The sequence below is a fragment of the Bidens hawaiensis genome, unplaced genomic scaffold (assembly GCF_021521415.1).
Source record: "Bidens hawaiensis isolate Kalapana, Puna unplaced genomic scaffold, B.hawaiensis_p1.1 tig00059715_1, whole genome shotgun sequence".
NCBI classification, from domain to species: domain Eukaryota; kingdom Viridiplantae; phylum Streptophyta; class Magnoliopsida; order Asterales; family Asteraceae; genus Bidens; species Bidens hawaiensis.
Window position 1 is genome coordinate 12,356 of NW_027506443.1, and position 25,015 is coordinate 37,370.

At 37.2% G+C, this 25,015-nt stretch overlaps 3 protein-coding genes across 3 annotated transcripts; 1 reads left to right on the plus strand and 2 right to left on the minus strand.

The window, feature by feature from the left end:
• Positions 1 to 5,137: 5,137 nt before the first annotated feature.
• Positions 5,138 to 13,470, minus strand: LOC143617866 (uncharacterized). The gene is made up of 9 exons (XM_077090275.1): positions 13,225 to 13,470; positions 11,856 to 12,200; positions 11,565 to 11,780; positions 8,597 to 9,255; positions 7,580 to 7,676; positions 7,448 to 7,501; positions 7,301 to 7,377; positions 6,937 to 7,145; positions 5,138 to 5,861 (listed from the first exon to the last, which is right to left on the minus strand). Exons 1-9 carry the CDS (start codon positions 13,468 to 13,470, stop codon positions 5,212 to 5,214), a joined length of 2,553 nt encoding a protein of 850 aa, XP_076946390.1. The 3' UTR covers positions 5,138 to 5,211.
• Positions 13,471 to 14,395: 925 nt separating this feature from the next.
• Positions 14,396 to 15,940, plus strand: LOC143617865 (NAD(P)H-quinone oxidoreductase subunit L, chloroplastic-like). The gene is made up of 4 exons (XM_077090274.1): positions 14,396 to 14,699; positions 14,777 to 14,890; positions 14,996 to 15,090; positions 15,663 to 15,940. The coding sequence occupies exons 1-4, from the start codon at positions 14,475 to 14,477 to the stop codon at positions 15,811 to 15,813; spliced, it is 585 nt and encodes a 194-aa protein (XP_076946389.1). The 5' UTR covers positions 14,396 to 14,474; the 3' UTR covers positions 15,814 to 15,940.
• An 11-nt stretch (positions 15,941 to 15,951) lies between these two features.
• Positions 15,952 to 22,686, minus strand: LOC143617864 (uncharacterized). The gene is made up of 10 exons (XM_077090273.1): positions 22,161 to 22,686; positions 20,384 to 20,521; positions 19,640 to 19,828; positions 19,416 to 19,553; positions 18,849 to 18,970; positions 18,627 to 18,759; positions 17,503 to 17,632; positions 17,354 to 17,433; positions 17,143 to 17,277; positions 15,952 to 16,424 (listed from the first exon to the last, which is right to left on the minus strand). The coding sequence occupies exons 1-10, from the start codon at positions 22,599 to 22,601 to the stop codon at positions 16,185 to 16,187; spliced, it is 1,746 nt and encodes a 581-aa protein (XP_076946388.1). The 5' UTR covers positions 22,602 to 22,686; the 3' UTR covers positions 15,952 to 16,184.
• Positions 22,687 to 25,015: the final 2,329 nt, after the last annotated feature.

The window sequence follows — 25,015 nt, forward strand, 5'->3', positions numbered from 1 at the left end:
GGTGTTGTTAAGCGACGGCGCCCACGCATGTGGCGCAGTGTTCTTTTGTGACGTGATTGCGTAGTGGTGATCCGCAAGCATGATGGCGGTGTGTTGTTTAGCGATGCGCATGCACGGTGGCGATCAACTGTTGAGGTGGTGTAGTATTTATAGTATTAGGATTTCCAATGATTGGGCTCAGACCCAATTATGGCCTTTTTGGCCTCCTCCTATTGCTTCGCGCCACGTGTACATAGGACACCTGGTGCTTTTTCATTGATTATTCTCTGACCAAGGTATTTCACCTGACCCATGTGTCACATGGGCTTTGCTGAGTTGTCCACCCTTCATTGGCAGCTGTCAACACCAGCAAATTCTTTATTCCTTAAAAGATACCTTCTGGAAGGTTGTCTGATGAGTGAAGAGTGACTCATTTGTTGATTTGGATTAGACTATTGTCTCGTCTGATGAGTACAATCATGGTTGTCCTTATCCTGATTTGGATTAGACTATTCTCATTTGTTGTGTCGCTTACGCGCGGCCTGCGCAAGGTCTTCTTTATTCTCACGCGCAGATGTGATATGCGTGAGCATATGTGATGCGCCATGCGCAGATGTGATATGCGTGAGCATACGTGATGCGTGAGCATATGTGATGCGTGAGCATATGTAATATGCGTGAGCATATGTGATGCGTGAGCACATGTGATATGCGTGAGCATATGTGATGCGCGAGCACATGTGATATGCGTGAGCATATGTGATGCGTGAGCATATGTGATATGCGCCACGCGCATAGGTTTTGGCTTCGTGTCTTCATGACATCCTGATTATGAGCCTCGTCTATATCTTGTGGGTTGACCCGCCCCGCTCGATGTTAAGGCGGGTGCATACCCCTTCAAGCCCCCCCAGTCTAATGTGTTTTGTCTCGCGCGAGCGAGATAAGATAGATATTAGACTAGTTTGCTTTTTCAATAGGGCTTGTTTTTTCTTTTTCTTTTCTTGTACGAGCGTTGCGCGAAATTCCATCCCTTTGGTTAAAACGAATCGTCAATGCACGTGGTTGGTTAGTGTTGGATCGCAGTGGTGCGGTGCTCGGCGCCAGCGCGCATGCGTGATGGCGCGCTGCTGCTTAATAGCGGTAGCACTCATGCATGGTGGGATGTACCATGGCGGCCAGATGGTTATCCGCGGTGGCGCGTACGCGTGGTGGCGCAATGACCTTACGCGGTGGCGAGGTTCACTTGTCGTGGTGCGAATGAATGTTGACGGAATGTTAATCCGCGACTGTGCGCATGTTTGGTGGCGGAGTACTGACCCGTGACGGCGCATCGTGATCCGCGGCGACGCGCTGCTGCTTCATGGCGATGTACTGAACCGCGGTGGCGCATGCGTGGCGGCGATGTATTGAAACGCGGTGGCGCATGCGTGGCGGCGATGTATTGAAACGCGGTGGCGCATGCGTGATGGCGGTGTATCGAACCGCGGTGGCGCATGCGTGATAGCGGTACATCGAACCATGGTGGCGCATGCGCGATGGCGGTATAGCGAACCGCGGTGGCGCATGCGTGATGGCGGTGTATCGAACCGCGGTGGCGCATGCGTGATGGCGCGCGCGTGTGCTTGTTGAATATAAGGTATGCTTACACGTTGAAATTTGAACAAGGTTGTAAGGAAATTATTAAATACTCCTTAATAGTTGTCATATTTCAAGTTATTTTGCGATATTTTGAATATGCTGACACGTGCCTTGGCATTTCATTATTCCTCTTTTGCGCGACGTTATCGTGCATTTATTATAGGGAATTATGAATGAGTTTTTTAGCCTTTACGTGTCAGTATGTGTTACTCTGCCTATATCCATTATAACCCCATGCGCGGCCCCGACCTGAAACCTCAACAACTATGCTTTGGCATGTGCTTTGCCTTAGTTGTGCTTAGGTATTTTATGGCCCAGCTGCGCAATACGTGGGATGGATGCTGAGTAATTTGAGCTAAGGCTCATATTATTGGGCTAAGGCCCTGACGTTTTAGAGTTTAAACTCGTCAACGCGTCTGAGCTTGAAGCTCGCGCATGTATGTTTTACTTCATTTTATTTTTAGTTTGATGTCAATATAATGTTGTCATATTGCTCAAATTAATAAAGGGAAGTGTGAAACATGTATGAAAAATCAAAATCAGGCTCGCACATGCATGGCGGCGGAGTCGTGACTCGCGGGCGAACCGCGGTGGCGCATAACTTGGCAGTGCGCATGCACGGCGGCGGAGCGGTGACTCGCGGGCGCGCATGCATGGCGGAGAGTTGCGTGCGCATGCATGGCGGCGAGTTGCGCACATGCATGGCGTTGGAGTCTTCTACGTAAAACGAAGAGCATGGAGTCGTCTTTCGAACTCACATGGTGGTTTCCGCGGGCGCGCATGTATGGCTGCGGAGTGAGGATCCGCGAGCGCGCGTGCATGGCGGCGGAATGGTGACCCGCTGGCGAACATGCACGGTGACAGTCTTTTGCGCAAAACCCACATGGTGGTTTCCGCGGTGGTTTTCGCGGGCGCTCACGCATGTAGGCGGAATGGTGACCCGCTGGTGAGCATGCATGGTGGCAGTCTTCTGCGCAAAACCCACATGGTGGCAGTCTTTTGCGCAAAACCCACATGGTGGTTTCCGCGGTGGCGGAGTTTTTCCGAGACTGTTAACTTTAGTTGCTCTAGTGGTGATGGAGGAGCACTGATGTACACAGCCTGTTATTCTTCTGTGCATTTATTTTTACTCCCAATTTTCTGCTTTGTGGCCATAGATCAAGGACTTATTCTAGCATTGAACACTGAAAAATCAGATCTGGTTCCGGCACCCATTGTGTGTGAACGCAGATCTGCGTCACTCTAGAAACACTGATCTGGAAGCATCTTCTAGATCTATGGATCTTTTTGAGCTTTAATAGAACAAATCTTGAAGCATCTTTCTGTAAACTTCCAGATCTGGATTTTTCTTGGGAGAAAATGGATGAACAGATCTGAATAATGGATGAACAGATCCGAGAACCGAGACGAAAATCGAAGGGTAGCTCGTTGCCGTCCCACAGATGGCGCCAATGTCAAAACATGAAATGAATCTAACCTGATCCATGACGATGTTTCCACGGATTTCGAGATGAACGAACCACGTCTTGATCTTCTTCTCCGGTTGCTTGAGATATGCGATGGCCTTTCGGGGGTGTGGAGGTGACTGCTAAGAAATCTTGAGGATCTCTTGTTTACAGACACAAAAATGGTTATGGTGGTGGCTCTTATTGAGCATGACCCCTTAATAAGGAGGTGGAGACCTCCTTATATAGAGAGCCTCATGGCCACCATCATGGTACCCTAATGGGCCTAGCCCAGTTAGGGTTACCTCCACAAAACCCCCTCAGCCCAATAACATTGTATTAGTCCATATAATAAAATAAGCCAAACATAATAAATTTAGGGTCGTAAAACCGGGTTTAGTACCATACCCCTACAGTAGGCCCACTAATACTTTTCGTGTACAAATCTCGCAGTTAACCGTATCCTACCCTGTAGACTCATTGGATCTAGGACCCGTCAAGGGGAGTAGATCCGTGTTTCTTCAACGGCCTACTAATAGTAGACCCACTAATACTTTTCGTGTACAAATCTTGGTTTTTTTTTCTGAAGTAAATTTCTCAATATTCATTAACCTTAAAACGATTACAATAAAGTGGTAGACAAAAGAGCAATAAATAGCAAAGTCAATCTTAATGAATACGAAGAAGCTTTGGGACTTAGCAAAGCCATTCTTGCTTTTATTTTTTATTTTTGAATTTCTTAAATAAAATAAAACTAACTAATGAAAAAAATACATGCAAACGAGATTTATACCATATTTCTCTACTACTTATAGCCAATGAAAAAAACACACATAGGCGAGATGGGGGGTTGTATGTTATCTTAAAAAAATTGAGGGATGAGTTTTGTAATTTAAGGGCAATAGTTTAATGGTGAAATTTTTAGATGTAGACCGTGCGAAGTCGGGCATTTTGGATAGACGTGTTCACTCAAAACGCCGGGAACACCGTTCCCCCTCCCCCTAAGTCAAGTGTTTTGGGCGTTATTAGCATGTACACAACGCTTGAGAGAAGAGCTTTGGCCAACCAAAACCAATTCCCTTCACATTTATATTATTATTTGTATTAAAAAATAATAATTAAGTAATGATTGCTGCAGAGTTTTGAGGAAAATTTTGACTACACCTTTTTTTTGAAACTCTACAAAACTTGTTGAACACCACATGACGTAAAACTTCTCTATGTGTATGGTTGTGACTACGCATGGTCTTATATGGTAAATAAAACGAACTTATACTTTTCAAAGTTAAACATATCATGTATGATAAAAAAAAATACACAAGTTGTGTCTAGTACAATTTTCTACATTATAACGTATCCAACCCGATAATTCGTGAACACAACCCATAACACACGTACCTTTTATTGATAAGTAAGTATCATTAGGGGTGAGCAACTTAACTGCCATAACCGTTTAACCGAGCCATAACCAACATAACCGAACCGATTTTAACCGATAACAGACATAACCGAACCGACTTTAACCGATAACTGACATAACCGGTGGGTCTGTTTAGTGAATATTCAAAAACCGCCAAATATGGGTCGATTTTAGTTAAAGATAATTCCAAACCCGTCATAACAGAACCAACCCATTTATTTAACCAACAATATGTTTGAGGCTAACTTCCACCAAACATATGGTCGGAATATACTATTTTGATGGTTTTGACTCAATGTTTGTTATTGAATTAACTTGGAATTTCATTATTGGATTATATGTTGCCTTTTTTTTTAATAATTGGTATTAGTATTATGGATTATATATTTTGTTGGACTATATAATGTCATTTTTTATAATATTTCACGGTTAACCGACCCAAACCGACTCGTTATAACATTCAAAACCGATTAACCGAAACCGCCATAATGGATCGGTCATGGTTATGGATATCCATTAACTGACATATTGGTTATGGTTATGGTTATGAATTTGACTCAAAACCGCCCGAAACCGACCCATGCACATCCCTAAGTATCATCACTAATTCAATATGTGGTATATTAATTATCTCGGAAAGTATCTAGTCTATTTCATTTAGTTTACACATGAAACCTTGATCAACATTTTCCTACAAAAACATCTTTAAACTTTTCACAACTTAAACTTTTAAGTAGGCAATGTTCTAAGCAAATGAAGAGCCCGAACCCACTGCGGCCTCTCCGACAGCACAATCCGCCTCAGTGTCGGCACCGCCCCTGCCACCACAATAGCCGGGTGGTTCTCGACATCCATACTTAAATTATACAATATAGCCAAACCCGCTTCCACCACCCGATCATTTCCTTCTTCAATCAACTTCACCAACAGGAAAATCCCGCCTTGACCTGCCACGGCCCGAGTAGAATCCACAACCCCTTCGGATATTATCCGGTTGAGTTCTAAAACTGCGGTTTCACGGTCTTTAAACGAGTAACAATCTTTGAGTTGTTCTATGAGTCTTGGGATTGTCTCGTAGAGCATGACTTCTGTGTTGATCGGGTTTTCGGACCCGAGGTCGGTGGGGCCCGATAAGGAGGTGAGTTTGACGAGGCATGCTGCGACCCAGTCTTTGTAGTGGAGTGGGATTTTCGAGGTGAGGATTTTACGGAGGGTGTCAGTGTGTCGGGATGAGTTTATGGTTTGGCGGAAGTGTTCAACGTCGAGGAGACGTGTGAGGAGACGAGACGCTGCAGATACAGCAAGGCCGGTTTCTTCGAGTTCTAGGGTTTGTAGTTCGATTTCTTGATACTCAGCTTCGGTTTCCATGTCTTCTTTGCCTGAAAATGGTTGAAAACTCAGCATGTTTAAGTTATTACTTTTTTCTAATTGTGAATTGTGTCTATTGGAATTATGCTTTTTCTAATTAGGAATTATCTCAATAAAGAATTGTTTATGGGTCCACAAAATAATCTCAAATTTTGGCCCAACAAAAATCTTCCGAGAGTTAAGACTTGCAAGCCCAACAACCCAGATTCAGTCCTGGCCCAAGTCGGCTGAAAAGACCGACACCGACTTGAGGTGCAATTTGTAAACAAGTCAAGCTTAAACGAGCCGAGCTTAAAGATCGGCTTGCTAAAAGCTCAGATCGAGCCAAGCTAAATGAGCCCAAGCCCGAGTTTAAAGATAAGCTTGTTTGATAAACAAGCCCGAGCCAGAGCTTCACTTGTTAAGCTCGAGGCAGCTCGCAAGTCTAAAAGAAACTATTCTATAAATAAACTATATTTAATGTATTTGATATATATTTATATAATAATTATTATGGTATAAAAGTGTGTTAAAAACAATGTTTTCATAACCGAACCGGACGGCCTACCGGTTCAACCAGTCGGATCGGCCGAACAACTTTGGTCAAAAAATGACGGGTCGAGTTGGAAAAATGATTTTTCAAAAAAATTATTTGTTTTAATAAAAAACCGGTTCAACCGATCCTGTTTTCCGGTCCGACCGGCCGAACCGGTTCGGACCGGCCGGTTCCCTGAAAACCGAGCGAACTATATTGAACCGGACTGGTCGGTGGACCGATTCCCAGTCGGACCGGTTCGACCGGCCGGTCCGGTCTCAACAACACTGGTTAAAAATAACGAAAAATGTATATTATTTACATATAAAAGTTATAATCATAAGTGTATATAAAAAATAATTATAAATGTACATAAATTATTAACAAATAATAGAGGAGCCGAGCTCGAGCTTAAAACGAGTTAGCTCGACTTCACGTAAGTTAAACGGCTCAGCTCGTTAAAATATCAGTCTGGTCTTGGTTTCAATTAACCATAAATTTCGGGTTAGGTCCAGTTTCGACCAGACACACATCCATTTATTACTCAGCAAGTGAAAGACCACAAGTCATACCACTGAACAACTCGTGTCTGAAAACGGAATCTAAAGCAGATTCAATATCAAGTGAGATGATTCTCTCTCTGCAACTCTCGAAAGCTGTCAAGAATTCAAGTATGGAAGCTGCTTTCGTTTGCAAAACCCGAGGAGAATCTTTCAACATTTCAACTAGACGAGATAAAAATGTGGAATCCGATACATCTTCCTCTTTAACGGTTTGCGAACTGTTACATTTAACACCAATATTTACTAACTCATTTCTTTAAGAAAATCAAATTAAAAATAACTATATAGATCTTTTCAAAAAAATAAATTAATAATAATAATATAGATAAAACGACCACAAAGAAAGTTTGACTTTTAAGGTCAACCAACAAACCTGAAAGTCAAATTTGAGTTAGAAGTTCTTGTTTCATTCCATCCCTTTTTAGATCCATTGACCGGTGCATCAAAAAACTGTTGAAACAGCAACAAAAGTAAGCTCAAGAAACTAATCAACAGTAAAAAGGGAAATTACAATACTGACCTTTGATTTCATTTCTTTGCTGGGATCTAAAATCCGACCAAGAATATTCAGGATCTGCAATTCTCATAATATCATGAATACAACTAGAACACAAAAATTGCATATAAGTGTAAAATATAATATTTGTTATACCATATAAGATAAACTTCCAGAAGCATCCGAGTTTTTCAGTAATCTTATTAACGGGTTCAATACACCCTCCGCTTCAATTTTCTGGCAAACATCATTGCTGCATTCAGACATAACAAAACTCACATTTTCATATAAGTTTTTTTAAAAAGGAATGGGAAATCTTAAGTTACTCACTTTTTTCTAAAAAAAAACACTCAGTTTCATTTAGTGTTCCATTGCTGTAAATTTTTATTTATTAATGTTCAACATTTTTTAATATTATATAACATAAATGAAACATATATGAAATTATGTTATATTTTAGTAATTATTATTTTTAAGTTTAAGCTACTTTTTAAAAAAGTTATTTTTATAAAAGGAATTCATAAATACTGATCCATAACTGAAACAGCCAAACCCAAACAAAAAGCTACAGTTTAGTTTTATGTTTTCGTAAAGACCGAATGTTCAGTTCAGTTTTCCGGATTAATTAAAACCGAAATACTGAACTGGATTTATGGATTTTCATTTGTCACTCTGAATGGTAGATAACTTATAGAAAATTCATAAGTGGTGTAGCCCAAATGTATAATAATCAGTTAAATCATTTACTAACAAAAAGATTTAGATCCAATTTCATTACTTTTTAACAAAAGAAAAAATCGGCCCAATAATTCCAAAACCAAATGGTAAAATCAAAACGGAAATCGAATGGTTTTCAAATGCTCAAGAGCAGATTTAGCCATAAATGAAACTAGTGTTAGGATCAAATACAAATGACTCTTAAACGAGAGAAGTGTACAAATAACTAGAGTAATTATGCAAACACTAGAGTAACTATTATTACTCTACTTTATTTCTTGTAGTGTAACTACTCTAGTTCAAAATTATAGAGTAATATTAAATACTCTAGTTATTTGTATGTTTAGTAGGTTAATTTTATGTGTACCGGAGCCCTCCCCAATGAAACTATACCACCAACTTTTGGCCAAAAATATTTTAAAAAAAAAACTATAACAAAAAAGAAAACAAACTCACCTGACCGAAAGTCGTTCTAACGCGCGGACAACACCTAATTTAACCGATTCATTATTACAATCGATAAGTCGAACAAGATTCTTGACCGCACCCGCTTCCTTAAACGAAGTCCTCATATGTTCACTAACTGAAGCATCTGCAATAGCCTCTGCAGCTTTTGCAATAGCTGACTCATCTTCTAACTCAAGAATCAAAACCAACCGAGCAACACCATCAATCCATGGCAAAATCGTAAATTTTCCACTTCCCGTCTCAGTATTATTATTATTCTTATCGTCTTCCGTTTCTATAGCTCCAATTCGTGCAAGAAACCGCTGCTGTGTTCTACCAACTATTGCATTCTTTTTAGCTTCTTCTAGTTTTGTACTTTTGTCATCTTCAACGTGTAACCCTAGAAGTAGCTCGGATGCACCGAACCGTGATGGGGTGTTTAAATCTTGTTTAACATTTAACTCGGACCCGTCGGGTAAAGAAGGCCACGAGTATAATGATGGTTTAAATGATTTGTACGCGGATAAACCGACTAACGGAACGACAACAAGGCCTTCTTCGATTATAAGGATTTTGTAATAGTCGTCTTTTGCAAGCAACAATAATGCATTTTGTGCTTCTTTTTTGATGATTTTAGATGCTTCTGTCTCAGTTCTTAGAAACTTTGCCTGTATTGGAAAATTGAAAGTTCAAAAAAACGAGGAGAGAGGTTCTTGTACAACTAAATAAGACTTATGTACAATGGAAAGCTGCACCTGTCTTGGATTTTTATATATGGTATCTTTATCGAGTAAACTATTCATAATGTCTTAATCCTTCAGTAGTTTTTGGTTTATCATTTTATATAGGAAATTGGATTTTAATAATCCTAACTATTAACTATTGGCCACTAATAATCCCAACTAACAATGTGACTACTAACAATCTCAACTTTCAGTTTTATTACCGACAACAATCCCACTCTAACAATTTGTTAATTTTGTTAGTTATGCTCTTTAAATTGGAGTGAAATCACCCAAATACCATTACTTATAAAAAAAGCAAAACAAATTAGTTGTTAAAATAACTAATACAATAAAATGTATTTTATTAAAAAAGAAAATAAAAATGCTCTGGTTGTTCTCCATTCCACCGTCTCACCAACCCTCAACAACCACCGGCGACAACCCTTCGGCCACCACCAAAGTCCAGCTTCTGAACATCTTGTTCTTGTTCCGATTGATTCCATCGATAAACAAGCAGGTAAAACGCCAGAGATGTGCGTTTTGACTTTTGAGTCGCCGGCAAAATTATCGCTGTATCCAAGCAACTGATGGTCTAATAGAACATGCCATTCCTGTTTCATAATCGTCAGACAACCGCGCGTATAAGTGCATGATCCAGAAACTAATCGTCTCCTTTCTCAATAAGTAAATTCCGATCCAGATTTTCCGGTCAGTTGAACGACTTTGCTTAGTATTTGCAGCGATTGGAGCTACGAGAATCGGAATTTATTCCATGGAGGATGATGTTAGCATTGATTATTGAACTGAAGTTGATTCCAAGGTTTCAAACCACCATTGTCGTCTTTGGTGGCGGCCGGCCGGCGACCGGTGGGGGAAGGTTGTCTTCGGCGGGGGAGACTTTAGGGATGTATAGCAACAAAGCCTTTTATTTTTAATAAAATGCATTTTATTGTATTAATTATTTTAACGACTAATTTATTTTTGTATTTATTTTTTCTTAACTAAGGGTATTCAGGTAATTTCACTCCAATTTAAAGAGCATAACTAACAAAGTTAACAAATTGTTAAAGTTGGATTATTATCGGTAATAAAACTGAAAGTTGGGAATGTTAGTAGTCACATTGTAGTTGGGATTATTAATGGCTAATAGTTGATTGTTTGTATTGTTAAAATCCAATTTTCCTTTTATATATTAATAACTAATCAAGTTAATTAAAATTATTAAAAATTTAAAAAACTAAAAAATAACAAAAAGAAGAGTTAGTAACTTGGACAGATGCTGTGGTATAAACATATTTTATGGTCCTTAACTTTGAGAAATTATATCTATGGTCCAGTTTAAGTGTGCGTGAAATGACTAAGATGTCCTTACGTTGTGTAAAAATAATGGATTATATTTTAACTGAATCTTGTAGTTACAATGGAGAATTTGATAACACTACCCTTCTTGACCTCTTTGCTACACAAATATATATAATCTTTTATGGTATCAAGGCCTAAGTACTCCATGCATATAATATTTTATTATGCTACCTTTAAATTTTACATTTCTATCATTCTATGCCTATGTTCAAAACACAATTTAACCATGAAATAAATCTTTCCAATGTGACCACGGTGGAGAATTTGATAACACTACCCTTCATGACCTCTTCGCTACACAAAAATATATAATCTTTTATAATATCAGAACCTAAGTACTCCATGCCTATCTTTCTCTTTCTGTTAACCTCAAATAACCCTCCTCTCTCTAAAGGTCAATATCTTTTTTCTTAGATCTGCTAATCTACGATCCGAAGAACATAGCACCATCCACACCATTAACCTTGAGCACAGATTCTAATCAAAACATCCTTAACCACACCTCCGTTCCCGTATGGATGTGTATGGTTAAGGCTATTCTGATTGAAATATGATTTCAAAGTTAAAAGAGCTTATAGTGTCGTGCAGTTCCCATTCTTAGATTAGCAAATCTAACGAAAAACACATGACTTTATAGAGAGAACTAGAGAAGGGCTGGGTTAGGTGAGGTTAGCAGAATGAAAATGACATGTATGGAGCACTTAGGCTATGATACTTTAAAAGATTGTATATTTTTGTATCTCCCCAATAGAACAGGGTACACGTGTATATACAGAGATCCAACAACTAGCCCTAAATTACATACTATATTTGTTAGTTTTTTCCCTTTTTGTACTTACTGAAGTTAAAAGACGAAAAAAGTAACTTACTCAAAAAAGTAATTTACTCACCAGTGACGGGATAACACCTGCTTCGACCATGATTTTGTGATTAACATCACTTAATGCTAAATTAGCCAAAACCGCACCAGCAGCCTCTATAACTTTCATGTCTTCATCATCCAACAACTTAATAAGTAAAACCAGAAGATCAGAGTTTGCAATCTGAACCCGGCATCTCTCTTCAACAGACAAGTTTGATAACACACATAAACTTTGCTCCTTTACCTAATTAACCAATATCATGTTAAGTGAACTGGTTAAGATAACCATAGTTAAGGAAAAAGGAATACTATTTTATACCTCAGAAGTTAATGAAGTCAACGGAGATCGTGTAAGGAGACTAGTGATTTCTTCTATAGCACCACTTTCTGCTACCAAATCTCTGTAAACGTTAACTGATGATATCATTCTTAAAAGGCCTGCAGCTGCTTCACATGCAATGCTAGAGTCTGATTTTAAGAGATTTACAGTTAAGAAAACAGAACCACGAGATTTCATGATTTCATCAATGCACTTTTTTCCACCCAATGAGTATTTGCATAATGCATCAACTGCTTGTTCTCTATCTAGAGGATCATTGTCTAACCCTAGCATTCTAATGAACAAGCCAACATAACTGTCACCAGACCTACTTGCCTCAAAATCCTGCAAATTAAGAACACATAATGTTTAAAGTAATTCAAAAACACATTATCTATCATCACATGAAACAAATGAGTATTACGTTGATTCTTGAAACAAGTGTGACCATTTCACAAACACTCTTAACGTGCAATACTTTAAACTAGAGCTGTAAACAAACCGAGAGTTCAGCGAACTGTTCATTTGTGTCCGTTCATTTGATAAATGAACAGACAATAACATAAAATTTTGTTCGATTAACTAAATGAATGAAGACGAGCAAATTTCTAATACTTTATAATGAATTTTCTAACCTTACCATATATTTAAGCAAAATTATTAACTTTAAAACAAAAATGTATAAGAGTACCATGTGATTAATTTATATGTAAAATTAACAAATGAACGTGAATTTTAAAAAAAAATACCAACACAAACTTGGTAGCCGGACAGCACCATTGACAATGACCATTCTCAGTTAGCAAAATCAGATAAAACATTGTTTGTGTGCATTTGTGTTCGTGAACAAGAAATTCCGTTCGGTTAGGTCTTCATGAACCGTTCGCTTGTGCGGCAAAACCTTAACGGACGAACATGAGCAAGGCCTTGGTCGGTACGTTTACAGCCCTACTTTAAACCAAGTCTAGCGATCACATACTGTTTAAACTAATTCAAAAACACATAATCCTTCATCACATGAAACAGGTGAGTGACAAACTGACAATTAGCTTCTTAAAACCATTGTGACATTTCAACAAACACTTGGTGTGCAATACTCCAAACCAAGTCTAGTGAACAGATACTGTTCAAAACCAACTCAAAAACACATAATCTTCCACCACATGAAACAAGCAAGTAACAATTAGCTTATTAAAAAGTTAAAACTATCGGTGACATTTCAACAAACACCTGGTGTGCAACCAGCTAAACTACTTACAAACTCTATCATACAACTATACAAGCATCATAATTCATAAGTTCATAACTAATGCAATTACACCACCATAAACCCCAAATCAACCGAAACAAAACAAACTCAACAACTTACAGAAACTTGTTGTGAGGTGACGTCATCAAACTCGCTACCACTGTTACTGACCCTTGTGACAATTGAACATGTAGAGTGTAAATTAGGGTTTGATAAATTGAATGAATACTGAAGGCTTCTGGTTTTTGAGGTTCTGAGGATGGTTGAAGAGGATGATTTGAAATGGGATTGAAGAATGATTGATTGATTAGGGTTTTGTGGGATTGAAAGATTGAATTTGAAATATGGAGGTGAGGTTAATGACATGGTGGTGGACTGGTTACTCAGTGAGTGAAGTTGATTGAAGTTTATTATTATTATGGTAATGGCTGTTGAAGGTTCTGGATGATGTAAAGTTTGCACCTTTGAGATTGATAATGTCTTCTTTAAGACTCCACAAAGAATTAGAAATTAGAAATAGACTGCAAACGCCAAAGGCTTTTCTTTTCTAACGACGAACGAATAAAGCTCGGTTATCATCCTGAACTAGTGTTTTATGGTAAAACACGGGTGGTGATAAACCCAAGCGCTGTCGGTCCCGAACGTTAAGGTAGTGAGTTGACGTGAATTCAGTCTTTGTCAAAGTAACATATAAAAAGATTAGAATGACGTTTATTTGGTCGATAAACCCGGGCGGTGGTAAATTTCTGAGCGTTGTCGGTCCCGGGCATTGAGGTTGTGAGCTTACGCGAATTCGGACGGTTTCCGTTTAAAAAAATGGCTAGGAATAGTTTGGTGCCCGCCAAGTGACCCAATCAGGACTTAGCAACATGTTAATTGTAATATGTAATAATTAGAAGTTTAAAGTTAAATGAAGTATATTGTGTTTTAAATTTAAATAAACATGAACGCATTCTCGTAACAACATAACCGAAACCAACAAAATTCATTTTACCGACCGATTAAACGTTGTTTTAAATATGTTAGTTTTTTGGGTAATTGTATTATAAGGTATACTAATATTCTTGGCATTTACGAATTTAATTTTTGAATTTAGCATCAACATTGTAACGATGCTAATTGGTACCAACCAACTTTATATGGCCTTAATCATAAGCTGTATTTTTTATTATAAGTTATACTGAGTGTTGCTGTTATTTTCTACATTGATGATGTCATTATTTTCAATATTTATTTGAGACTGTAATAAACTCTCTTGTTTTATGAAAATATATCAATATTTATGAGCAAGGGATATCCAAGTAATAAGGATAACAAGTGAGCATATATATTAGTAGAAACAAACAACACATAAATGATCACAAAACAATATGAGCTCCTCCTTGAGCTTCAACATCCCAAAGGCATTGCCTTCTCTTCCTCAATCCAAATTTCACCCTCTATCCACTCCATTCACTAGAAAACAATCCCATATTTCCAATCCACACAGGTTTTCCAAGCCCGTCATCGTTAACTTGAAACAGAATGATGGCGGGTTCGGCTCAAATGTGACCAAACCGAGCTTGGCAATACAAGTGGGAGCACTTTTGAGTACTGTAAGTTTGTGTTTTTCATTATTATTTTATTTAACCAATAATATATAAACTTGTTTGAATATGGTTGAGAAACATAGGTTGTTATTAGCGAACCGGCTTTGGCGGTAACCGGAGTAAATGATGAAGAGGATATTGTGTGGGTGTTGATACAGTTAGCCATATGTGCTTTCTTCTACTTTCTAGTGGCACCAGTGAGTGAGAAACTTTTAAAAGAAAAAAATAAAAGAACAAAAATAATTGGCTAGTTCTTGTGGATAAGTGGATTGAATGGTTGATATGAATTTGCTTATTTGCAGCCATTCATCATGAACTGGCTGAGGACAAGATGGTATAAGAGAAATCTTTTGGAGATGTATGTGCAGTTTATGTTTGTCTTCTTGTTCTTCCCAGGGTTAGTTCGAATCCTCCATTTTCAATTCGCATTTTATCAGGGTGTCAATGAGTTACACCGAGCTTAAACTTGATTCGCTTAACTGAGTAATATTTATGATGTAAAAGTATAATTGTCATAAAAGAACATAAGTATTATATTTATACAAATAATATGCTCATGAAAGTTTAGCCAAGCTCCGTATATTAACTCTGGGCTCAAGCTTGTTTATCAAACGAGGTTGAATTTAGTCTCAAACTCGAGCTGATTTCAAGCCCGACTACTTTCAAGTGTGTAACCCACCCGAATTTGAGTAGTTTACAAGTAAGGCTATATGGATTCAGGTTGGACCAGCTAAGTCGGGTACCGAACCCTAGACGGTACCAATTAAGCATACTAGGCTTGATTCTCGGTCTTAAATTTTGAGGGTAAACTCAGGTTTTGTCATGGTAAGAACCAAGTTATGGAACATTTTAGTAAGAAAAAATCAAATTCTACCCAGTTTCAACTCGAGGAACACCCATGTTTACAAGTAGCTCGACTTGTTTACACCACTAACGAGACTAACATGGGACATATTTTGCTTTATGCAGTGTATTGCTTTGGGCTCCATTTATGAACTTCAGAAAGTTTCCAAGAGATCCAGACATGAAGTACCCTTGGTCTGTACCCAAAGACCCTTCGAAAATCCGCAACTCTTACCTAAAGTTCCCTTGGGCTACCATTGATGATTATGAAGTCTAAAGTCTACACAGCACATTACACATTTATTGTATTCACAAAGCCATGCTTCATTGACCTTGATATATAATGATTGTGATTATGTTTATATCTAACCGGTAAAACAGTCAACATACTAAAATTATATTATTAATATAACATATTTTTAAGCTTAAGGATAAACCCGAAAGTTAAACGAAAACATCCATCTCATTATCTCAACGAGAAAGTAAGAAAAAGAACAGATCCGAAAACGAACATAAACGAAAAAAAACAAGAAACAAAACCGCTTAAAAACCATCTACTTTTAGTTGAAACATTCTCTTTCTTATAACCCTTTTGACTGGTCAACTAGCTCGATGTTAGAGTTGCATTCTAACTAACCAACTGATTATTCAAACGGATTGCGGGAAGTTGACCAACTCAGCTAACTTGGTCAAATCCAATGACTCCAACACGGTTGGAGGAACGAAAACGATTCCTAAACCGATCGCGATGAGAACCAGACCCAAACCTTTGACACATCCCCAACCATGTGACAATCTTCCTAGTATCACTTTACAGTATTTGTCTGCTTCTTTGTAGGTTGATTGTTCACCGACAGATATTTTCCCACCAGTCAACGCTTTCTCGTTCTGTACACACGCGTTAAAAAAAAACACATTATTATTGTAATAATAAAAAATTTGTGCATGAAATTAATAAATTCACCTAAAAGACAAAAAAATATTAAATAGCAACTCTATAGCTTTAATAATTTTTTAACTACTAACAATTTCAACATACTATTGATAACCTTTTTCAAGTTTATATAATATATATTATTAATACACTCAGATTTAATTCGCGTAACCGGGTTCGGGTAATCAGACAGAGGTAAACAACGCAATTTGCAAGACTCGAGATCGGCTCACTAAAGCTAGAATTGAGCCGAACTTAAACGAGCTCGATCTTAAAAATAAGCTTGTTTAGTAAATGAGCACGAGCACGAGCTTCATTTATCAAAGTCAAGCTGGCTCTTAAGACCAAACGAGCTTATTATTTATAATACATATTAAATGTATATTTATAAAATTATTATTAATATTATGTATAAAGTAATGATAAAAATAACTAAAATAAACATATTGCGTCGTAAAAAAAATTATAATTAATAATTATAGATGTATATGAATTAATTAATAAAAAAATTAAAAAAGTCAAGCTTAAAACTACTCACAAGCCGAGCTCGAGCTTTAAATATAGAGCTTGAAACAAGCCGACCTCGAGCCTAGTCAAGCTCAGGCTCGGCTCACCTTACTGGCACCCTTAAATACTATAGTACATGAAAGTAAGGGTAGATATGTAAATTACCAAGTTCTTGAAACGCCTGACAGTTTCACTAAGAGCATCAAGCGAAGACTGTTTTACAGATGCGTCCTTCCACTGCTCCACAAGCCTTCTCAGAATCACAACACTCGCTTCTAGATTATCCACATACACCTTTTCCTAAAATACATTTACAAACATTCAAAAATATAGCATATCCAGAATTAGAAAACACAAAACAGATAACAAAACTCACCCATTGCTTATAACAATCGGGATTTTCAGTCAAGCACCAAACAAAGATACCGGATGCTTCTTTTGATAGCTCAGGGATTCCTACAAGAAAAATGAATCTTTTAGAAACTTCTAGAAGTTGACTTTTTTAACTAACTTTGAAAAGTTTACCTTCTCCAGAAGCTTTTAAAGCAACGGTCAAGATTTGTTGAGAAACCTGTTTCATGGCTTTGCTTCCAGTGGACCCCGCAAGAGCCACATCCTTAAGAGTAGGATATACAGCTTCAAATCTTTCAGTTGCCTGCAACATAACATAATCACGCAATTAAGTATACTTTAAACCCGTCAATTTACAAGCGAGTCGAATCTTAATGTTTTTTTTGTTAAATAATAAAAATGTGTACTGGGTCAAACCAACTTGACCCGTCTTGCAACCATTAGATTAACGTTCAATGAAGAATTTATGAACTGTTCGTTGGGAAGTTTGTTTATGTTCGTCTATTAAGTGAAAGGAACAAACATGAACAAAAAAAAATGCGTTCGTTAAGTGAAAGGAACAAACATGAACACATGTCTTTTTCATGACTTAGTTCATTTATGTTCCTTTAATTATGTACGTTCATCTACACCCGTTTATGTTCCTTAGTTTATGTTTGTTTTCGGTTCATTCATTAAAATATTCATTTAGACGAACGAATATAAACACATGTCTCGTTCGTTCATTGTATGTTCTTCAACATTTCTTTACGTTCATACATCTAAATTCATTTATGTTCGAGTTCTTCCGTTAAAATATTCATTTTAGCAAACAAACAAGAACACATGTCTCATACATTCATTCATTCATTTATATTCGTGAATGTTCCTTTACATTCATACATCTAAATTAGTCTATGTTCGCTGGTTTGTGTTTGTTTAAGGCCATTCGTTAAATAATCATCATTAGTTCATGTATGTTCGAGTTCTTCCGTTAAAATATTCATTTTAACAAACAAACATGAACACATGTTTCGTTCGTTCATTTCATCATTATCATCATGAAATGAACGAACGAGACATGTGTTCATTTTTGTTTGTTAAAATGAACATTTTAACGTTCATTTATGTCCATGAACGGTTCGTTTGTACAGTTAACCAACAAACATAAGCGCACATTCATCTTCTTAACGAATGAACACAAACAACTGAACAAGAAAACCCTCTTCATTTAACTGTTCATATTCAATCCTTTGTTCGGTTAAAGTTAAAGAAACAAATACGAATAAGCTCCGTTCGAGTTTGTTCGGTTCGTTTACCTTAACACGAGCTGAAGATGAAGGAAAGGTGACTCTTAGTAGCAGGTCAAGTGCTGATGGTGGCATTAACCGCTCTCCTTTTCGCACCGCACCGTTTACCAAAATAGTCCTAGCCTTTGGAGCCGATAGTATTCTAAAAAAATCAAAAAATAAAAAACATGTCAGGCGTTTGTTCGGTTAACATCGATTCAAGAAACAAAAATGGCTAGTAATCATATAAACCTTTCAACTGATTGCAAGATTAGATCCCGGGTTTGAGGATTACATCCCGATTTGCCTCCAACGATTGGTAATACTAGATGTGACCACGTATACAAACCAACCACCAGATCTCCATGTGATGCCTATATAAATTAAAATTAGTTTTTAGCATATAAATGCGTGAAACCAAAAATACCAATGCATAACCGAAAAAACCAAACTGAAACAAGCAAAACCCTTACAAAAACCAACGGTTTGGTTTTATGTTTTAGTAAAAACCAAATTTCGGTTTCGATTTTGCATGTAATAAAAACCAAATTTATAGACTTACATTTTCAAATTTATGTGTTAAGTAATTTATATGAATTTAACATATAGAGTAACCAAATATTTTAGCTCAAATGTGTGATAATCAAATGTAAAATCAAACTGGGACCAAACACTTTTCAAAACCTCTAAAACCGAATTTTTGGTATTTAATACGCTTTGAACCCAAAACTGACCCAAACTGACAAGTGCACACCCTTAAGAAAAAAATATAATTGTTCATTTTGAGAAGAAAAAAAGACTATCGGGTTATGGAATCACCTGTGCTACCATCCACACAATAATTGGAAGCTTATCTTGTCCTTGATACTTGGAAGTATCCCTTATAGTTGGCAATGCACTAATTAATGAATCCGGTTTCCTTCTTAATACCATTGCTAGTGCTACAAAGATACCAACCTGAAAGCAATTCTATGTTTAATAACATTCATCACTCGAAATATGTACAGGGTCAAAAAGGATGTTGGGAGATCCCATAATCTTACCTGGGATTTTGAGGCTGGTTTTGGGGTAACTTTCTTGGATCCCTTTGCAGGGCCTTGTTGATTTGCAAAGTCAACAAGAATGCTATCTAAGGACCATAAGACAAAAGATCCAAGGGATTCCAAAGATCTGTTGTTGATCCAGTCAACTGATGTCTTGTAAACAGCTTCAGGGATGTGTGACACTGGATTCTACAAAATGAGCCAAAAAAATTTTGAGTCATCATTGATACCTTGCGCAAATGAACCAGATCATAGATCATAAGCAAGTTAATGTAATGAAGTAGTAAGCTCCAAAAGACATTTGATTAAAACAAAATGTAACCTCGATTTTAGTTTCCAAGTGCACATGAAAAGTAAAATGCACCATACTTTCAATCAGACTGAAGAAACAAAATAAAATAAAATCCGAGTAGAGATCTTTATCATTATCACAAATCATCATCATCCATTTCAGTAAAGTGCAACAAACTATATATTATCCTTTTATGTTATTGAAGCTCTTTCTAGCATCCAAGTAGAGATCTTTATTGTCGCACTCCCTCAGGGCTCAGTCACATCAGATATAAAAATTGGGCACAACTTTAGTTGGATAAATACTATGCATCAAACTAGAGTTTTGGGAATTTCGCTGCTAAAGACACCAGTTCTTTAAATTTCACAACTAGTTTATAAGACAAAGACAATACCAATTGAAAATTACAGATTCAGTGTAAGTTTTAGTCTGAAAGACTGAAAAGAACTTACATCTGCAACTTTTGCAACAGGAGATTCTCTTAATAACTTCACCCATGGAAACTGCGAAGCGCTGACTTTTGAAAATGCTCTTCCAAAGTAATCAGCAAACCTCATTAACTGTATATCCTGTTGGGTCTCGTATGAAGCCTGCATGCATAGATAAACAAATGCACATGTATTAGCATTTTTTCCCAAAAATTCAACCGAAAGAACTTAACTAATTTATGCATAATCTATAACCTAAAGTTGAAAAATCTCTTAACAGTGTTATGAAATAAGACCTACAGGTGATTTACAACCACAATTCCAGATAAACAAAAAACAGATTGTCAAATAAATCACACAAAATACCTAAATCCAGCTGAAAACCAGCTCTAATCGTGTCACTGTAAACAAATCGATTGGAATCCAACAAAAGCATTTCGTAATAATTCATTCAGATTGCTAAAATTACGTATTGAAATCTCGATAATTCACTCACCATCACAATGGACAGGAAACTAGCAAAATCAGCTGCATGCACAAATATAACAGATCCACGTATCTATTCCCAAAATTTCAACAAAAGGACCTAAATAATCTAAACATGTTCTATAACTTAAAGTTGAAAAATCTCTTAATAGTGTTATGAACTAAACTCTGCATGTGATTCACAACCACAATTCCACATCAATTTCCTGAAATTTATACAAGTAGTAACACATCATCAAATTCAATCATACAGAATTCTTAAATCCAGCTCTAATCAAATCTCCAATAACGCATTTCATAAAATTCAAAACAATAATCAGTAATTGGCAATCATAAGAATCCATTCAGATCGCTAAAATTACGAATCAACATCTCGATAATTCACTCATCGTCACATGAACAAAAAGCTAACCAAATCAGCTGCATGCCCAAATAAACAGATCCACGTATATATTTAACATAATCTATAACCTAAACTTAACTGTGCAGGCAAATCACCATATACTGTAATGTACCAACTACCAACTTCAATTCGAGATCAATTTCATGAAATTATATAAGAATTAGTAACAGATCATCAAAATCAATCACACAGAAGACCTAAATCCAGCTCTGATCAGATATCCAAAACGCATTTCATAAAATTCAAAACAATAATTAGTAACTCATGATAATAAGAATCCATTCAGATCGCTAAAATTACCAATCGAAACTAATCAATTCATTCACCGTCACATCAGACAAAAAAACTAGCCAAATCAGCTGCATGCACATATAAACAAATCCGCATACTTATTCCCAAAATTTCAACATAAACTCAATAATTAGAACATAATCTGTAATCTAAACTTAACTGTACAAGCTAACAATATCTTTCTGTTATAAACAACCACAATTCCAGATCAGTTTCATGAGATCATACAAATAAGAACAGATTATCACACAGAATACCTAAATCCAGCTCTAATCAAATCTCCAAACAATAATCACTAACTAATAACAAAACAAATCAATTCAGATCAATTAAACACCAAATCAAAACCACTCTGTAGTCACACCAGCCAGAAACCTATCCATATCAGCTGCATGCACAGATAAACAGATCCACATCTATAACCTAAACTTATACTTTAATGTACTAATCCCAATTTGAGATCAATTTCACAAAACTATATAAGAATTAGCAACAGATCATCAAACTCAATCACACAGAATACCTAAATCAACCTCTAATCAAACCTCCAACCTCATTTCACATAATTCAAATCAATAATCACTAACTAATCAATTCAGATCAATTAAACAAATCACTCACAGTGACATCCGATAGATAACTAGCCAGATCCGCCGCATCAATCTTCACAGCCTCTTCCTGCACAGTAACCTTCACCTTCTTCGCCTTCACCTTCTTCTCAACCGCCACCACTCCACCATTCGCCTCACCTACCTCCTCATCACTCTCATCATAATCCGAATAACCGTTCCTCTTCGCCGTTGAGTTCACCACCACCACCGGATCGTACATCGCCGATCGCTCAGCCTCAATCGCCTTCCGCCGTTCCTCCGCCTTCTTCTCTATCGCCGTAAACACACTCTCAGTCACCGATCCGTTAGCCGCTGACGTCACCTTCGTTGGAGCCTGCTTGTTCGCCGGAGCTTTGCGTTGTTTCTTCGCGTATGTGACTTTTTGCCAGCCGTGAGTGTTGTTGATGTCTTCGGTAATGGTGGTGGTGATGGTGATGGATTCGGAGTCCATGGTGATGGTGAGTGAGATCGGGATGATGTTATTATTATTATTGTTGTTATTGTTATTATTATTTGACGGTGAATACGATGGAGGTGAGATGGTGATGCGAAGGGTGGGTGTGGGTTTTTAATTTATAGACGGAATGGAGTTGACTGACTGTGGCTAGGTGCGGCAGTCGTGGCTGATTGGGGTGGTGTTTGTATTATGAGTTGTACTTTGTGGAGTGAGAGTTGTACTTTGGGTGTGGATTGGATAGACGCGTGTTTGTGTGTGATTGTAATGGTAATTAAGTAAGTTTGATGATGTTTAAGTTACAACTTACAACTAATTTTGTGGTGTTTGAGACGAAATTTATTGTAACATAGAGGTTTTAAAGGGTTGGAAACCTTTTGATAGGATGTTTGTGGACGTAATTGAGGGGTAAGTTAGAGATGAGTGTTTTTTGTACCGGTACCGATTGGTACTGGTGTTGGTATCGATTTGGTACTTTCGATACCGAATCGTTACCTAGTTTTGAGTTTTTGGCATTGATATGGTACCAAATCGAATATTTCGGTGCCGGTATCGGTACAAGGTATTTCAAATTTTTAGGATCGGAATTTTCGGGGTCGGTACCGGTATCATCACGAGCTCATCCCTAGTGTGAGTTCATGTAAGGTTTCTGTGTAGTGATGAGCTTGTACCTACCGAAACAATCCCGAAATTTGAAAAATTTTTATACAGGTATCGAAAAGTTAGGTTTGGTACTTGTATTTAAGGTAAAATTCGGGAAATAACGGTTCCAAAAACTCAAAACTTGACACTGATTCGGTACCAAATCGATACCAATATCTCTTTTGCTCATCCCTAGTTGTGTGTTCGGTTGAAATAAACCAAAAGACTACGCAATTGTGGTTTGTGTTGATGATTGTAACTAACATAGGGTTATATATGAAGAGTTATTTACATAATACTACTACGTGCTAATATTATTAGTCAAAATATGATCTAGCATCCACGTACAAGTTGCAAGCTACGTGCAAAGAATGGTTGTAGCTTGGAGCGTAAAGACGTAAATTTTTTAGTCAGCTACGGCTTTGTAAAGATGTAAGCAAATCTATGTATTTTCGAATAATAGTTAGGGTTTTACGTGAAATTTGTTGTTTATTTGCGATGACATGTTTCTAATGATTGTTAATAGGTTTTCATGTGAAATTTGTTATGTATTTGTGATGACATGTTCGCTTTTATTTCAAATGTATGATTGTTGTGCCGATGAAGAGTGTAAAACGTGGTGTGTGGTGCTTTTTGGTGATGATTATTGGGTGTAGATTTTCAAAGAGTCGGATCCAGGTAGGATGAAGACGTGAGACGCGTAATGTAACACCCCGACCGATGGCGGATTATACATCGGGGCGCCACGTATTGTTTCATTACTCGCGACACTATTTGGGTGTCCATATTTAATAAATACATTTCATTGCGCACGCGCAGAACACGACATAAAGTAACATAAATCATATCATAACTCAAAATATTCAAATAACATAATTTGTCTTGTTACATTTTAACCTAGGTCCAAAGAAAAAGAAAACATCCTACGTGTCCTTGAGATTCCCAAAAGCAGCTACAGCAAACCTGAACATGTGATAAAATAAAACGTCAACACTTGCGTGTCGGTGAGAAATCAAGTTTAATAGATATAAATAGATAATAATAAACACTGCGCGCAACATGTGCTTAACTGGGGTTTAACATAGGGTGTAATCAGATTGTGATCAAGCCTAAATAGATCATAGCTCATAGTTCAATCCGTGCTCCCAATTGAGCACAAAAACAAGAAATCATACGTGCATGTGTAGGTAAAACAAGAAAAAAACCGTAAACGATAGGTCTCCCGTGTTCATCTAATGGATCCATGAAAACTTCGGAATAGGCCGAACAAAGCGGTTAATGACTCACACATACAAATAAACAGCCAAGTAAACGTCTATAACACATGGGGTTTTGCGCACATAAATTTCATAAACAAGTTTAAGACTCAAGTTGTACGATCACATGAACATCCCAAAACGTTAAAAATAAACGGGGATTAAGTACGAGATTACTCACTTGTAAACGGTGCGTCGAAAGATAATGCAAGAATCCAATTATTAAACAAGCACAAGTTAACCTATAAATAAGAGGTTATTGGTTTAACGATTGGTTTTTATGTCTTGAATATAAGCAGTAAGTATCGATTCTTGTTAGTTAAACAAATTAAAACAAAATATATATATTTATATTTACCGAGATCTGGGCAGAACAGAAGAGAAGACGGAGGCAAAGAGAGGGGAGTTGGAGGCGTCGCTGAGGATCTCCGGCAGAGAGCAAGGGAGATAGATTTGGGGAGTGTTTAGGTGTAGTGTGTGTAGTGTTAATAAACAAGAAAAAGCTTAATTTAT

Excerpts from the sequence above, each read along its gene's own strand:
- LOC143617866 (XM_077090275.1), bottom strand. The coding sequence starts at position 13,470 with ATGTCATTAACCTCACCTCCATATTTCAAATTCAATCTTTCAATCCCA. Across the intron at positions 7,677-8,596 it reads TTAGAACGACTTTCGGTCAG|CAATGATGTTTGCCAGAAAA; the intron begins GTGAGTTTGTTT and ends GTCTGAATGCAG. Across the intron at positions 7,378-7,447 it reads GCAAAGAAATGAAATCAAAG|TTTTTTGATGCACCGGTCAA; the intron begins GTCAGTATTGTA and ends CTGTTTCAACAG.
- LOC143617865 (XM_077090274.1), top strand. The coding sequence starts at position 14,475 with ATGAGCTCCTCCTTGAGCTTCAACATCCCAAAGGCATTGCCTTCTCTT. Across the intron at positions 14,700-14,776 it reads TGGGAGCACTTTTGAGTACT|GTTGTTATTAGCGAACCGGC; the intron begins GTAAGTTTGTGT and ends TGAGAAACATAG. Across the intron at positions 15,091-15,662 it reads GTCTTCTTGTTCTTCCCAGG|TGTATTGCTTTGGGCTCCAT; the intron begins GTTAGTTCGAAT and ends TGCTTTATGCAG.
- LOC143617864 (XM_077090273.1), bottom strand. The coding sequence starts at position 22,601 with ATGGACTCCGAATCCATCACCATCACCACCACCATTACCGAAGACATC. Across the intron at positions 19,554-19,639 it reads AACCAGCCTCAAAATCCCAG|GTTGGTATCTTTGTAGCACT; the intron begins GTAAGATTATGG and ends AATTGCTTTCAG. Across the intron at positions 18,971-19,415 it reads TTGTGTGGATGGTAGCACAG|GCATCACATGGAGATCTGGT; the intron begins GTGATTCCATAA and ends TAATTTATATAG.